This window comes from Drosophila kikkawai, chromosome 2L, assembly GCF_030179895.1.
Source record: "Drosophila kikkawai strain 14028-0561.14 chromosome 2L, DkikHiC1v2, whole genome shotgun sequence".
NCBI classification, from domain to species: Eukaryota; Metazoa; Arthropoda; class Insecta; order Diptera; family Drosophilidae; genus Drosophila; species Drosophila kikkawai.
In genome coordinates this window covers 3,373,947-3,390,351 of record NC_091728.1, presented here as the reverse complement: position 1 = coordinate 3,390,351, position 16,405 = coordinate 3,373,947, and the positions used below count along the sequence as shown (strand labels likewise).

The 16,405-nt window shown below is 36.4% G+C and overlaps 1 protein-coding gene across 9 annotated transcripts in view; it reads left to right on the top strand.

The window, feature by feature from the left end:
• Window positions 1-16,405, top strand: part of capu (formin protein cappuccino) — a 52,245-nt gene that overhangs the window by 28,614 nt on the left and 7,226 nt on the right. For 2 of the 9 annotated variants that reach the window (XM_017182937.3, XM_017182938.3), the window contains exons 3-6: window positions 1,214-1,642; window positions 3,822-4,685; window positions 7,621-8,118; window positions 14,837-15,018. In XM_017182937.3, coding sequence (XP_017038426.1) covers window positions 1,214-1,642; window positions 3,822-4,685; window positions 7,621-8,118; window positions 14,837-15,018 — 1,973 coding nt within the window. Of the gene's footprint in view, window positions 1-1,213; window positions 1,643-3,821; window positions 4,686-7,620; window positions 8,119-13,639; window positions 14,082-14,836; window positions 15,019-16,405 lie in introns of those variants that run through there. The other 7 variants (XM_017182939.3, XM_017182943.3, XM_017182940.3 and 4 more) reach the window with 7 other exon arrangements.

Here is a 16,405-nt window from a genome sequence, read left to right as displayed (position 1 = left end):
GCAGCTCTTCTACCATTGCTGAGTTTTGGCTTACGATTTCTAGTTTTATTTTTTCGCTTATTTCTGTGGAACTGCAGCCTGTGGCAGAGTTAGGGCAACGTGCTCAATTAAGCGCCCACACCCAGGCACACACACACATAAACACACAACTACCACTAATACACAACATGTGTAGGGACGAGGAGGAGGAGCCACATTACAGTGGAAAAGTTTTTTGGCATGGCACGTGGCTGGCCGCTAATATTTATGGCAATTAGTTTTAATAGTTTTGCTTGTATTACATTCCCATGTATAGTTGTAAACTCACTCATCTCTATCGCCACCTCTCTTTTACCTCCTATCCTGCCTGTCTATGTGTGTGTGTGTGTGTGTGTGTAGTGTGTAGTTTTAACAACTATTTAATGTTGTTTACAATTTGTTATAATATTGCAATAATTGAGCGTGTAAATACATTCGAGTCTGGGAAACTCGTTTTGCAAAACTGTTGGGCAGCAATTTATGAGATTTTATGGAATTTTAAAACCGAATTGTAGATTGTGAAGCAAAGATAATTTAGATGAAAATATTTTAAAATGTAAATCAAAGATAATTTAGATGAAAATATTTTAAAAAAGGTCAATGATTCAGATTAATTGTCGTTAGATATAATAATAATTAGGACGACATATTTATAAAGCTAATATTTCATTTGTTTAGGGAATTTCTCTCCTATAATATTTATATAATAATTATTATTAGGAAATTTCTCTCCTAAAATATTTAAATAATAATAATAAGACAATCATTTCTCCGAAATGTCTAGTGAATTATCGATTTATTGCAATCGGATCGCATAAAAAATCGATACAGTACCGATATGTACATATTTTCTGTCTTCTCAATTGTTAAAATCCAAATAAATCGCTTTTGATACTAAAAAAAAAACTTTTCAAGTAGCATTTCATTTAAATATCAATCTTTTGTACATTTTTGTAAAACCTTTCTCAAAATTCCTTCAAAAATGCAAAATTAGGCATACTTTAATGTATGACTTTATGTATTAAATTGTTTCGGGCAACTCTTTTCAAATATTTCCCCAAAAAAACACAGAAAAAAAATAGAACAATATGTTAATGTCCATTTAAGAAGAGCTTTTCAGTTCGCGAAGAATTGCTTAATTTGTAGAATGCTCCTGCAGCCTGAAAGTATGCAATATATGTTTGTTTTTGAAAAGCGCCTGCAAAGCCACCGAGATTGAAGAAACTACATCAACGTGAACAAGGAGCAGATAAAGAGGAACCCTGCAGCTTAACCCAACAGCTGTGCCCGTGGTCTACTCCTCCTCCTCCTGATAATGCCGATGTCGAAGAGACCTTGGGAATTTTACAGGAGAATTACCAAACACCGGAAGTAACGCCAACTGTCAAGCAGCCAAGGAAAAGACGAATTGCACCACAACCACCCACAACACCGAAAGCCATTGAAAAACCTTTACCGAAACCCAGAAAAATGAGGGGGGCAAAACTACCAAATGATGATCACTGTGCGTTCATTGAGCAGCTTTTTGCAGCCACAAGTGAGGCAACATTACTGAGAACAATATCAACAGTGGCCGAGACATCGGCTCAGGCAAAAATAATAACAACATTGACAGTGGTTGCGGGTAAGCTCAAAAAATACACAAAAACACATGCAACTTTTGGAGCCAACGACGCTGCTGCTGCGCTGCCTTTTGCTAATGAGTAATGTAAGGGGGATTTATTTAATAAGGGGTTTAACGGAATTTAGGGAGTTTTTAGTCATTAAAGAGGGTTTGACAAGGAGAAAGACTTACTTCAAAATATTTACTTTCATTTGAAAATTTTTGTTTTAATTGAAGGTTTTATTTAATTTGATTAAAATTCCATATAAGATATGTAGAAATTTTTTTTAAATTTAATTTAAGGTTGTTTAAGGTTTTTACAACATTTATTTATTCATTGCTAAATTTTTATATAATTTAAAAAATAACAATAATTTTATTTTGAATTATTAAACATAGAAAATCATAATTTTAAATACCTAAAATAGTGATTATAATTAAAGAAAAACAAACAAAAATATTTTAAATTATTTAAATGTTTAACTTTTCCAACTGAAAAAAAAAAATATATTAAAATTAATCACATTTATAAATATACTTATTTAAGAAACCTTCAAAACTATAAATTAAATTATTTAATGAAAATACGAGGTATTTCTAATGTCGATCATTATTTTTATTTGTGATCTCTCTCAAATTTTTCTGCTCTGCTTTCGTTTCATGTAATTCGAGCTTAAGACCCCCAACAAAAAATAAAATATAAATATGTATTTTTCTCTCTGTTCTCCGGCATTCGCTCTCTTCATGTCTCTCTGCCTCTCTTTCTCCCCTGCCTGTCTCCAGTTATCCCCCACCTTTTTCTGCCTGGCTCTCGCTCAGCGGCTTTCCAGCGGCTCTTTCCACGCTGTTTGGGTTTTAATTCCATGCTCCCCCCTTCGGCAAACCAGTTGTTAGTAACGCTTTGAACTCGCTTCCGCGCAGATCGTTCCAAGTTTAAAAACAACACTACAAAGAAAACAAAAATTAAAATAAAACAAAAATACTGCTGGAAAAATACAATGTGAAAAGTGACAAGTTAAGAGAGTGTCTCTAGTGTCGAGAAGGAAAAGTGCCTGACAAATGCAATTAGCAATTAACAACGGCCGCAATCTACAGGTGTTTAAGCGGTGTTCTTTTTCTCTACCTTTTATTGTGTTCTTTTTTTCTCTCGCTTTTATCTTGGAGTACCTTTTTTTCTGTGTTATATCGCGGTTCATCTCAGGGTTTCGGCTTTTGTTTTGCTTTCAATTTGCTTTAATTAAACAATTTAAAGTGAGGGGAAGTGGGGGGGCAAAAAGGCAACCCAAGTGACGCCAACGCATATTTCTGGTTACCCCGAAGAGTGACCCATAACCAAACCAGTTTCCAGTTCTGTTTTGTACAATTTTCTTTGTTTACCTTGGGCATGGGGATTTTCTCTAACCTTTTCCCCCCATTTTCATTTTCATTTAGCCAGTGGAAAACACACCTTTTTTCCGTGTTTTTCTTTCTTGACCATTTTCCCCATATAGATTTTCATAATTCTGCGGCTTTCCAGTCGTGTCTCTCTGAGAGTTTTTTCTCTTGGCTCTGGCACTCTCTCTCGCTCTCTGTTTCTTGTTTTTAGTCGGCTTTCGGCTTCCAGTGGCGCCTTGTTTTTATTTACTTTTGTTTAATTAATATTTCTTACACACATGTCGCATTTTTGTGAATGAGACAGCGTTGGGGCCCCCGTCGTACATTAATGGCAAATAAATCATTCGAGCCGCTTTATTTAATTCCAAATATTTGAGCAGCGAGCTCATCGCACTTGTTTTTGGCATAAAGCTGGTGAATTATAGAAAATTTGATAACTGGAAATTTATTTTATAAATTTTGGGGAACAACTTTTAAATGGTAAACAATAACCACCATCTCTAACCATTTTTTAAAAATTATGAAATAGTTTTTTAAGGGTGAAAAGTATTATTTTCGTTGTTTTTTAATTTATAGATTTCATATTTTAGTTTTTTTTAACTCAGAAGAGCAAGATATATTTTTGTTATATTTTAAAAGTCTACTTTTACCATTAAAATCATAATATCCACTTGCTGACTTTCACAATTATTTACCACACCGTTTGAAATTATTTTTTCTTTGAATTTTTCCACATTATTTCTCTATAATCTTACTATTCTCTCATCCTCTTCATCTCGATTATCTGTCTCTATTTTCTCTATATAATCGCTTACCGAATATAAAGACGACTTGGTCAGTTTGGATTACACCGATTCCTTAGAGTACCACAACTGCAGCAGCGACGACTGTTGCTACGCCTCCAACGACACCTTAACCCATGGCAGCCAGCGGCAGCAGCAACATTCGCATCATCATCATCATCATCACCATTCAAGTCGAAACTGTCACCGCCATCACTGCGATCATCATTATCCCTACGACCGGAGATCGTTGTGCACCAGTTGTTCAAGCAATGATTCCCTCTTCACAGATCCCGTGGACGAGGAGCTGATCGTCCCCAATTCGCCACTGCCCCCTTTGCCAGCAACCAAAGTGTGTGAGGCAGCTGCTATACCGCCATCGAAGCGTGATCGTCCACTGAGCGAAATAAGTGTAACATCGGTGGACACTTTATCGCCGAGCACTGCAAAGGCTGTGCTAGAGCTACAGCGGCGGTGTCGAGCCGACAAGTTGGCCTGCCTGAGCTTAACCCGTGTCACCTACCTCAGCATAGCCAATGATCTGCAAGAAGTCGAGGAGGCTGAGCCGGCTATATTGCTTAATACCGAACTCTTGGTAGCACCCAATAGCCCGGCAGAGGGTTCGCCGGACGAACTCATGGCTCTGCAGCTGGGCAAGAAGTTGGCCCAAGTCTTGGGCAGTGGATCGGGCACGCCATTGACACCGGGCAACACGGAGGCAGGCACTCCGGCAGGAACAGGAGGAACAAGGCTCGTGGACTCGCCTCTGGGCAATGGAGAGCTTTTTAATGTCTCCAAGGCCAAGAAAGTGGAGCTTCAGAATCTTTCATCACGATTTGCAGCTGCCGTTGGGCAGACTCCGCCAGGTGTTTTGGTAACAACACCAGCAGCAACAGCAAATGAAACAGGTAAGAAGTGAATTTGTTATTGTTAAAGGGAATAGGAAATTTTCGGAAGGAAAAGTGATAATTGCTGAACTAGAGAAGGGATTATATTATAAATTTTTAAGGAGATATAAGGTTATAAAACAAAAGGCCTAGAAAGAGATATTATTATTTATATTATATAATATTTATATTTACATTTTTTAGGTAGAATTATTTATAAAAAACAATTTAAAATCTATAAAAAATATACAATGTTCGGAAAGCTTCTCATTAAAGTCACAATTTAAATGTTTAAATAATTTATATTTATATTTTGAGCTAAAATTATTTATAAAAAACACTTTAAAATCCATAAACCTCAGAAAGCTTCACATTAAAGTCAAAATTTTAATGTTTAAATAATAGCTTTGCCTTTTCCACAACTTTTAAAGTTTCCGCCTAATGTGTTTATCATTAAATAAAATTTTAAATCACCAGCAATGCAGCAATGCATATAATTACCATTTTAAACAAAAGCAATAATTGTAAGCCCATTGAAAAAATATGATTTAATTTTAAAGTCATTTAAAGCTTTAAAAATGAAAAGAGTCTATAATTTACACATTAAACAAGTCCACAGTAATTAGTATTATTTTGAGTTAAAAATTACTTAAAGTTGCATATATTTCGAGACAGAATTTGCAATTCAACCACTAGATTCCCCTAGTTTTTCGTCTTGTTTGTTGTGACACACTTGTAGCCATATGTGTGTGCTCTACTGAGTGGTCCTTGAGTCACAAAAAAAGGAAAAAAAAAACGAACTAAGAGGAGAAACTGTCTAAAAGCTTGTCCCTTTTTTTGTTATGAGGATTTTTGCTTGTTGCTTATTTCGCTCTGCGCCAATTTCAAAGGTAAACACGGGTCGGACAGAAGTGCTTGCCAAACTGTAGGTTTGAGTGTTGTTTTTCCACCCCCTCACCTGACCTTCTCTCAAAAATTGAAGTGTCTTCATCCTCTTGGCAGGTGATGTTCCAAAAAATAAAAATTAGAATAGCGAACAGCTTGTTAGGTGTAGACTACATAGTTAGGGAAAATTATGTTTAATATAGATTGAATTTAAAGAAATTATAAAGAAAATTTAAAGAGAATTTTATATATGAAAGAAAATTATAGATAAATATTACTAGGGGTTTCTTAATGATTTAAAAAATCGTAGGATAAATATAAAAAATATAGAAATTAGTCTACAACAAAGCAATTAAATCTCCTTCTTCCTTCCCTTCTTGACCATCTGTAATTATTTGACATAGATACATCCTATGACTTTGAAAGCCTCTTTCAATAAGAATACCCTTAAAAAAAAGGACCTTCCGAGCAAAAAAAAAAGGGTGATGGGCAGAACCTTAATACAAAGTTTTTTAATTAACTCATGTAGCAACAGCTTCCCCTCGCTTTTCTTTAATTTTCTCAACCAACTCTCTTTGTTTTCCCAAAAACTGATCCGATCAACGGCGGCGCCTTTAAACAAAATGCGAGAAAAGTGATGAAAAAAAGGAGAGAGAAAAAAAAAGAATTAACAAAAGCAGGACCCGAAAGTAATTATTGGCACATTTATGCAAGGACTCGTTCTCCTCCGCCTCCCACATGATATTTTAAATATATAATTGCCCTGGCTAAAGTGCCCCCGCGATACTCTCCTCCTCCTGCACCTCCCCCCCTCCTCGGAAAATTCACCTAATTGCGTTCGCCCAACTCGCTCGGCTCGATAAACAAAAAATAAACAAAAGCGAACATGGTTCGCTGCTTTTTTCGGGCCTCTGGCTTGTATCGCGAATACCCAGAAGAGCTCAAAACACAAAAAACAAAAAACAAAATACTGCCGAGAACAAAAAACATTTGTAAAAAACTTAAAAATTGCAAACACGTCTTCATTGTTTACAAAATGTTGGCCGGAAACAGGCGCTTCAGGCTCGGCTTCAGCTTCGTTTGCTGACTTTCGTGTGAATCCCCCTTGCGGCTCCGCAGGGGAACCCACAAAAACGCAGCAAAAAAAACGAAAGTTTAAATTTTAATTAAATCATGTTATATAGAATGATACACGCGGGACTTTTTCCGCCCAAATCGAAGAGCAGGAGAGCGGGAAAGCGGGTAAGCGGTGTGGAGGCCATCATAACCACTTGGGTACACAGTCAATGATGATGGCCTGCGATAAGCGCTCCGCAGGGTCTACTCAATCGGAGTGGAGGGACCATAAAAATTGCCGAAAATCAAGGATCCGCCTGAAAGTACACAAACTGATTGCCAGGAGGCTGAGCTAGATTTAATGCACTAGAAAAATTATATGTTTATTTTAGGCAATTTTTTATGAGGCAGAGAGCTGTGCATGAATTTCGATTAAATGAATGTAAATCATTTCAATATTGACCTGAAGTGGGAAGATTTTTTTAAAAAAGGAAACTGGGTGGATTTTAAAGAATTTAAAATCATTTTTAGATACTTTGAAATGTGTTAAATGGATAATAAATTGATATATAAATTATATCAAATGATAACTAAACATTTCAAAACATTTTTAATGTGTATAAGTCCCCTAAATATTAAGTTGATTTTAAGATTCATACTTTAAACAACAAATGGAGAATATAGAAAGCTTTTATTCATCCAAAATACATTTAAAAAACATAAAATAATCTTAAAAAGATTCCCCCTCTTTTCAATCCAATATTAAATATTGGAAAAACTCCCACCAGAACCTGTAGAAATGATAAATGATTGGCAAATGTTTGCTGAAAATTCTACAATTTAACCAGTAATTATGGAAAGTGACTTATGCGCTGACTGAATACATTTATCTTGAATTTTTCGAAGCGAGTCAAGCCAGAACAGAACGTATATATATAGTATATATGGACGGCAGATTCTATACAAATTTATCCAGCTAATGCCATTGCCTCGTCATTCCTTCATTCATTCGCAGGAGCTGCAGGAGCGGGAACAGGAGCTACATCCTCGTCGCTGGAAACGCAATCAACTGTTATAATTTCGTTTAAATCATCTCAAACACCTGTGCAGTCTCAAACGAATTCTGCTACTGCTGCTGCTCCTCCTGCCGGCTTCGACAATGTAGAGGATGACACAGCACCCCTGCCCTGCCTACCAGCGCCGCCACCTGGCTTCGGAACACCGACAACGCCCCATCATCTGTCGAGCAATGTGCTCAAGAAGGTCGCCAGCTTCACGGTCGAGAAATCGTCGGCGGGCAATAGCTCTACACCGAGTGCCAATGCCCCGCTTCTGGCCGAGGAGACAACGCTTCTGGCCACGACACCGACATCGTCGCAGTTGCTAGTGGCAACCCAGAACCCAGAAATTGGAGTCGGAGTTGGAGGAGTTGGGTCGAGCACCAGTTCGTCGCGTCGCGGCTCATCTTATGTACCGGAAAAGTTAAGCTTCGCTGCATATGAAAAGTTCGAAGGTAAGTTTGCCGAAAATATTCGTGTTTAAATACTCTAAGGTTGAAAGTGGGTGGAGTTACCTTGAGGTTGTGGGTTGGGTTTCAAGGAATTTGTTCTTAAGTTGAACCATTTTTTGGGGGTTTTTATTTTTTTAATTAGAAAATAATTAAAGCTTGGTTAAAGGTTTTAAGTGGAAGTTAACTTGTATTTATATATATTTCAATATAATAAAAAAAAAAAGTGTGTTTCTATTCTGAAAATAACCAAATTATATGGTTTCTATCTTGAAAGAAATTTCACATACAATTTAGCACATAAAATAAAGCTTCTCTTTATATTTAAAAATATATTATAGTGCTGAAATTTGTTTAATAAATCTAAAAAACTATAAAGAAAATAGCTATTATTTTTCCTTCTTCTCTAAAGAACTTTCCGTAATTCTTTTCTTATAAAAACCTTTATAAATAATACCTATATTATATAATTTCTATCCTAAAATTAAAAAATAAAATTTTCAGTTATAAAACGATTCCTAAGCTTCTCTTTATATTCAAAAAAATATTTATTGTTCACTGGGATTTAATTAAATCACCTAAGAAAACTATAAAGAAAGTACCTATTATTTTTCCTGCTGACTTGAATGCAGTTTTTTCTTCTCCAAAGAATTTCCCGTAATTCTTTTCTCATAAAAACCTTTAGAGTATTAACCCAGTGTTCTCTTTTTCTCTCTGCGCTTTATGCTCCAATCTGGGACTTCAGTGAAGCGATGCCAAAGGCTGGGGATATCGAGAAGGGAAAATCCGGGGGGAAAAAGGGATTTTGAAGGGGGTGCAGAAATATATGTATAAAAGGTAACCTCTGCGATTTCTGCGCATTTACTGTTTGCCTTTTGTGTCGTTTCTCGGGAAACATTTAATTTTATTTCCCTTTCCGTGGGCTCTTCCCTTTCGTTTCCCTTTTTTTTTCTTATATTTTTTTTGGTGCTCTGCTCCACGTTTGATTGCGTTTGTTGTTTGCTTAAAGTTAACAATTAATTTGCCTGCTTCAGCTCCAGCACACTTTTCGAGCCCCCCTTTTAGCCCCCACTATTCTTGCAATTTTCCTTTTGGAAAATCAGTCAAGAAAAGCAAGTCAAATCAAGTTGAATGATTGCATAATTGGGAAATTTTGTATGTAAATAGAAGGAGAGCAGGCGAAAACTGGTGAGGTTAACAATTTTGCAAGTGTTTGAAGTGCACACGAACATACATATACATACCTCTATATAGTATGGTATTTCCCCCCTCTCTCACCTTTCGATATATCTTTTCCACCTTGTGCCCCACTCTGAGCTTAGAAATGTGTAGCATACTTTACGGCCAAGGCTTTAAATTCGTCGTCTCCCAAAAGTTAAGAGAGACTGAAAATCTCAGGAATTTCAGTTGACTAGGAATTGCACATTGCCACGCCCTCAAGGCAGACGAATATATAGTCTTGAATAGTTTTGATTCGATATAAAAGCCTTGTGATTTATTAAGAGTTTTGTTTTAATAATAAAACAAGTAAATTAAGGATGATATAACTGAAATTAACTTATAAAAGGCAGTTTAAATAGATTTTCCTCTCATTTAACCGTTAAGATTTTTTAAAATATATTAATTAAATATCATAAAAGATAAACAAACCTAATAAAATTACATTTAGATGGTTTTTTATTAATTAAACTGCCACAAAAATTATTTAAAAGTCGGGTTTTAAATGTTCAAAACCTCAAATTTGTAGCTTAACCTCATCATAAATATTTTAATGACTTACAAAATATTATATAAATTAATTAAAGCTAATTATTTAAAATTTAAATACAAATAATGTATATTTAGAATACTTTTTTCAGAGTAAATCACTAGATTCTACTTTCTCCATTACAAAATTCATTCTCTTAATAATTCCAAATAAAATATATTTTCCTTATAAATTATTCCTCATTTATAAAATCTCCACTGTACTCCAAAATATTGTCTGCTGTGCCTTCCAAAATTCCTTAGCCAAAATTTCTTACGTTTTTTTTTTTTTTTGAAGCAAACTATTTCCCAAAATCTTCTCCATTCACCAAAAATGGTTGCAAAACTTTCGCTTCAAACGCATCGCGGGCATTTTGGAGGCGCAGTTTTTGACACATGCCACGCCTACATTGGGTGGCCACACCCCCCAAAAAGCGCTAATTGGTAAGCTCATCGCTGTCAGGATATAGGCGGGTGTCCCTGATCCTCCATCATCGCCATCCTCGTTGTCGTCTGCTGCAAATTAATGCAAACAAACATTTTAACGCCTCGCCGGGCAAACAACCGAAGAAGAAGAGAAGCTGCAGCAGCAACAGCAGAGAGGGAGGGGGGAATGAAGTGGAAAAACTGCGAGGGGTGGGGTTTAGCTGGACACGCAATTTGTGGTGCAGAGAAAGAAAACCAGGTTAGGAAATTTTTGAAATCAAAGTAAACTTGCAATTAAGTTTAAAAAATTCTTTTTAAAATTAAATATAAATATTAAAAAATATCCCATAAATTTTTCTTATAAGAAAATCCTTAGCAAACCCAAATTTGTTTACTATTCACCCCTCAAAATTTATATTTTCTCCCTGTGCCACTTTGGGCTTCTCCCATTTTCGCGCCGTCGTCGTCGTCGTCATTGTCTCTGAAGTGGCCATCAATTCTTCGTGGCTTTTGCAGCAAGATGGGGGGGTTTTTAGCTAGAGTAAAGTGTGGGCTGGGGAAAATTCTGGAGTGAAGAGGAAGGGGGGTCAAACAACAGAAGCTTTTTGTCGCGACTTTTCATCAGGCAACAACGTCCGGCACCGCTTTTCGGACCAAAAATCTGATTTATATGCTCGACAACATCACGTTCGCCAGCTTCCCTCGGATGAAGAGATTTCTGGACGGGATGAGGGCTGCTGTCAAAGTTGAACTTTAAGGGAGATCTCTGGGTGTGCTTTTAATATAGACGAAAATAAAGAAATAATATTTAGAATTTAAGGGAAATTACTTCCGGTGCTTGTAAACTTGTAAACCATGTAAACTTTGTAAGATGGACTTTGAATATAAATGATCTTAAGTTATAGGATTTTTTTTAATAAAGGATTTAATTTAAGGGAATTTTAGATAAAGATTTAATATTTGTAAATTTTATTTCTAGTTTTATGGGAAATTAATTTATTTCCTAAATTATATACAAGAAAAATTAAATTAAAAAACAACTCTAGGTATTTCCAAGTCGCCTTCAACCTTTATCTTTTTCAACTCTTAGTTGCATTCTCTCTTCTACTTTATCCCTCTTAGCTGCTGCATCTGTCCCTCATTGCTTCATTTTGAGTTCTGCTTTGTGGTTTTCTGGCATCGTTTCATTCTCATCCGTTTTGTTTTCCGGTCCAAAGAGTGGGGAGGGGGGATCAGCGGAGGAGCGAACGCCACTCTGCCGTTGATGAATGCAGCGCATGCATGCGTGAGGCGCCAAAAACCGCTGCCACCCAGCGTAGCGCAACCCCCTCTGCTTCTAAGCTACCCCTTACCGCTCTTCTGAGGGTGGTCTACACTGAAGAAAAATATTATGAAAATTAATGGGGGTTTATAGGAAGATTTTTGAAGACTTTCAACAACTTTAAAAAGCAAGAACTGTCACACAAGTTTTATAAGAAAAATACTTTCAATAAATATTAATAATATGATTAAAGTTTATATAAAATGTTTCCAAATTCGTCATATATATTTTTTTTAATTTATTTTATCATTTTTTTTTTCCTGTGTATATTTGTTGTTGCATTTTGCCTTGCGAACAGTTATGCAAATTTGTTGTGCGTCGTCCGTGGCGCAGTTTTCATCAAAACCCGTTCGCCACAACGCCGCGACGGCGCCAGCAATAAAGGCCAAACACAACAACAACAACAGCAACAATAAAAATACCAACAAAAACTACAACAACAACAACAATAAGAATTGGGAGCAACTAGCAACAAAAGAGATACCGCCCGCTGATTATGAGGCCAGCGGATGACCGGCTAAGCTATCGCTTCCTTCCTGCCGCCTGTCCTGCTCCTATTTCTGTTGTTCCTGTTCCTGGTTTTAACCCTGTGAACCCTTGGCCATCATCGATAGCCAAATGGCAATCCTTGGCAGCAACTTTGCATGTGGTGTGTGCTAATGATCTTGTGAGCCCAATTGCATTTTGGCCAAAGGGATGAGGAGATGCGTAACTATGGGATATAGATGCAGGCACATGGGGGAAGGTTAGACATACTGCGGGGCTATAGATAGGTTTATGGGGATAGTGGTAACAGGAAAACTGCATGGAGGTCCTTGAAAAATTGTAATGTTGCTTTTGACTTCTGTAAAAGTTAGTTTCTTATCTTTTAATAAATTAATCCAAATATAATATAATTAAATTCTAATTAAAAATACCCCACTTCAATCTTTCAGTGCACTTTAATTTTATAGATTTGCGTCACTCAATCTTCAAAATGCTGGGCCCTATCAAAACCGATTTAATCTATCACTGTTCACATCAATTTCACAGACACTATCAGTCAGCTTTCCCTCCGCTATCTAAAGTCCCAACCCGAGCAACACTTCACTTATGGAAAGGGTTATTAAAAGATAAAGCTAACGAAAACCAAAACAAACTTGTGCAAATTAAAAAAAAGAGGGGAATAAACGTTTGAATCAGTTTATTTTGTGCTGAAATTTGAACCTCGATGATTAAGAAAAATAATGACGTACTTAGACAATTTGTCTGAATTTCCTAAATGGTTGATTGAACGAATTTAGCAAATGATTCAGAGGGACAGAGTGTGGAGTAAACCAATAAATAAATAGCCATGACTGATAAAGTAGACGACCTTGTCAGGGCCAAAAGAATACGAGGCTCTCATTGCCTAGGTCTCTCCTAATATACTGCAGTATTATCAGTGCACAGGGAAATATTTAATATATATATTAATAAAATACAATCAAAAATAGAATAACAAATCGCGGACTTATAGATTAATACTTTCATTAAGATTAAATAATTATATTTGTAATTACAAATAGGAAAGTTCCATTTGTTCCATCTTCCTCAATATCGAAAAAATCGACAACTTTAATTTATCGAAATTTTAAATATTGAAATATATTTTAACAATGTTACTAAATTTTATTTTTATTTCTTATTTATATTATTATTTATATACTTATTATATTATTTCTTACATTGATTACCGCATTTCAATCATAACTTTAAATGATAAATTCCCTTTAAATATCGATACATTATCAATCTTTCGATTTTTTTAATCATCCCTGAAAATACCTCAATTTTTAGAGTTAAGACCATATTTTTCCTCACAGTGTGCTAACAAAACCTAGTCGAGAGCGCCGACTGTTGTCATGTTCTCGGCACTGATAATGCTGATAAGTTTCGACACATTTCAATTCTTTTTTTTTTAACTGCTCGCCAAACGAACAACAAACAAGCTCAGTTGAGAATTGAAATTAGTCGGAGAAAGTTCAGCTAGATCTATCGATCTAGTAGTGAATATATATACCCAACTATATGTCCAGTGCCTTGAGCAACGTCTGGTGCTCACTACTGGCCAAGCACCCCTCAAAGGAACTCGAGTTCGATGCGGAAATAGAAGCACGGCCATTGGCTTTGAAATGGGATTCCCAGGAGGATGTTGCCAGGCTGCCAGCACATTATCTACAGCTAATGTCATTGGCCGCCCGGCGGGCCCAGAAAACTCGATTTTCGAGGGGAAAACAATTGGAGAAGGGAACAGAAGGAGGAGGTGGAGTGGGAGTAGGAGTACCACCAGCACCACCTGATGTCGAATCTCTGGGCTTGGAGGACTCTGAGGTCTGGCTGGGAATTAGCCTACGCATTGTGCGGATTCAAGTTGACCTGCTGAGGACCTCTGACCCGAAACATCTGCTCCTGCTGCTCCTACAAACTGTTTCCCACTCACACGCTGACAGCCAGCGTAAGTTTTGTTTCTACAAAAAAGTTTTTTTTTACTTCTAGATGAGAGTTTCTCTGCTAAGGGAATCATTTTGTAGGTTTAAATGTATATTTTGTTGATCTTAAAACCTAAAATCGTTGAAACAACTCTGGACAAATCACAATTCCTATCTTAAATGTCTCAACTTTGATTAATTTTTGTTAATTTGTGGACTTAAAACCTTTTCATTTAACAACCATTGCTTTTGTTTATCTTATCAAAACCATTAGTCATAAGATTTTATATTTTATAGTCAAGAAAGTCAACTGATTAAGTGACTTATGGTTCAAAAATTGGTATATATTGATATAAGAAAAAGAAGTGAATAGATATTGATTCATTCATAATAATTTATCTAGGTTTTTGTGTGATAAATGTAGAAATATAGGGGATATATTAAGATCAGATTGTACTACCCCTTCAAAAATGTATTATACATTGCAGAGTATCCTTTATTCTGACCTCATCGATTAGGATTATTTTCAGCAACCAGCTTGTTGTCTGACTTTTAGCCCAGAAAATTATTTATTCCGCTTTTTTCGGGGGGCTAGGACTCTCAGCTTGGGAGTTCCTTTACCCCCAGGCGTCTCTCACCCATAAATCTCTTTGGTTAGTGGCTACAAGTTTTCCTTTCCACTAGGAATGAGCGAGGGGACCACCGAGTGAATAAGTGGACCAGCTGTGATCAAAGTTATTTCATTCAGTTACAACTGGCTTTCTCCCTCTTCCTCTTGCAGGTCAAATGCTGATGAAATGGCTAATCTCAACGATGCAGAGCAACCCGAAGAGTCCCGCCAATGAGTGTTTCAACCAGGACAATTCCTTCTTCAATTCTCTGGCCCTGCAATTCTGCAATAATCTCAAATATGTCGGCGTACTGAAGCAGATCTCCAGCGAGCATTTGGATGGCGGATTTAGCGTAAGTTCAATGCACTTATATAAACGGAAATTGGTCATCTCTAGTCTAGGGGAGGGGTTGTAGAGGAGGTCTCTAACTGAAGGGTGCTAACTGGGCGGAAGTTGCCACGGCGCTAACGGAAATGATGACAGCGCGTTTAGAGCAAAAAAAGGACTGAGGGGGTAGCAGGCAAAGCTAAACTAAGTTTCAAGTCATTAGCGCTTCAGGAAAAACTATTGATAATGACGTCCGCCAAGTGCACTGGTCAAAAAATTCGGTTTTTAGATAAAATTTTAAGAAATTTAGTTTGAAATTTCATTGGGAAAACCCTTTAAAAGTCCTTTTTAAAGTCCTCTTTGATAATTTCTATAATCTTTGCCAGCCTAATTGGGTCCAATTTGGTCAGTGTCCTTTGCTACCAACAGTTTTATCCCCAGGCCTTTGGAAGGACCTTCAACTTACGGCCTCTCTCTGCATAATGTTACTCATACGCAGCGTTGTCCAGCCCTCACTCGCTCAGTCGTCGAAGTTCCTGCGAAAAGTTGTGCAACACTGAACCGCAAAGTTGTGCCCGGAAATTAGCAATTCCATTGCAAAAAAAAAGAAAAAAAAGGAAGGCATAACCAAAGGGGCCAAGCCTTGGCTGCACTTTCATTTAACCGAGCTATAGCGGTTGTCCATCTAACCCCTTGCCATGTCCGCTTCCCCCTCCTGCCGCCTGCCTGCAAGTGTCAGAACTTGTTAAAACTTTACAGTCGGCAGCCGTCAACTATCAAAAGCCAAGTTCTCTCTCTCTACGGCTGCATTAACAATTTTTCGCTTTTGCTGTTGATTTGGTTGTTTTGCTGCATGCAAAATTATGAAACCAAAGTTGGTTTACACAGAGTGAAAATAATGGTACTGAAAGAAGTATTTTTGGGGATTATTTTTGAGGCTTTTTGGGGAGAGGTATTTTAGATATATTTTTAAAATAAATTTCTTATAGAACAGAGTAACTATAATTATTTTTTAAGTTCAGTTCGAATGGTTAAAAATTCATTTAAGCTGAGTTTTTATTATTCATAGAATATCATTTAATATATTTACTTCTCTTTATAAATATACTTTAAATTGTTTTTTTAAATTTAATCAGAAGAGTAATGATTTATTTAACTTTAAATTTATCTATAAAATTAAAAAACAAGCCACATTTTTGTTAAATAATATTAAACATAAAAAAAATAGATTATACGTCACTGTCGCTGGTTTTATAAATTTTGGCACATATTTTCTAAATATTTAACACTTTTAACTACAAAACAATAACTTTTACATCCCAGTGCATTTGAGCAATAACCAAGGCCCTTTAATATCTTCCTGGGAAAATGGCCAGTTTTCCTTTTTTTAGCCACTCATTCCTTTTGTGTGC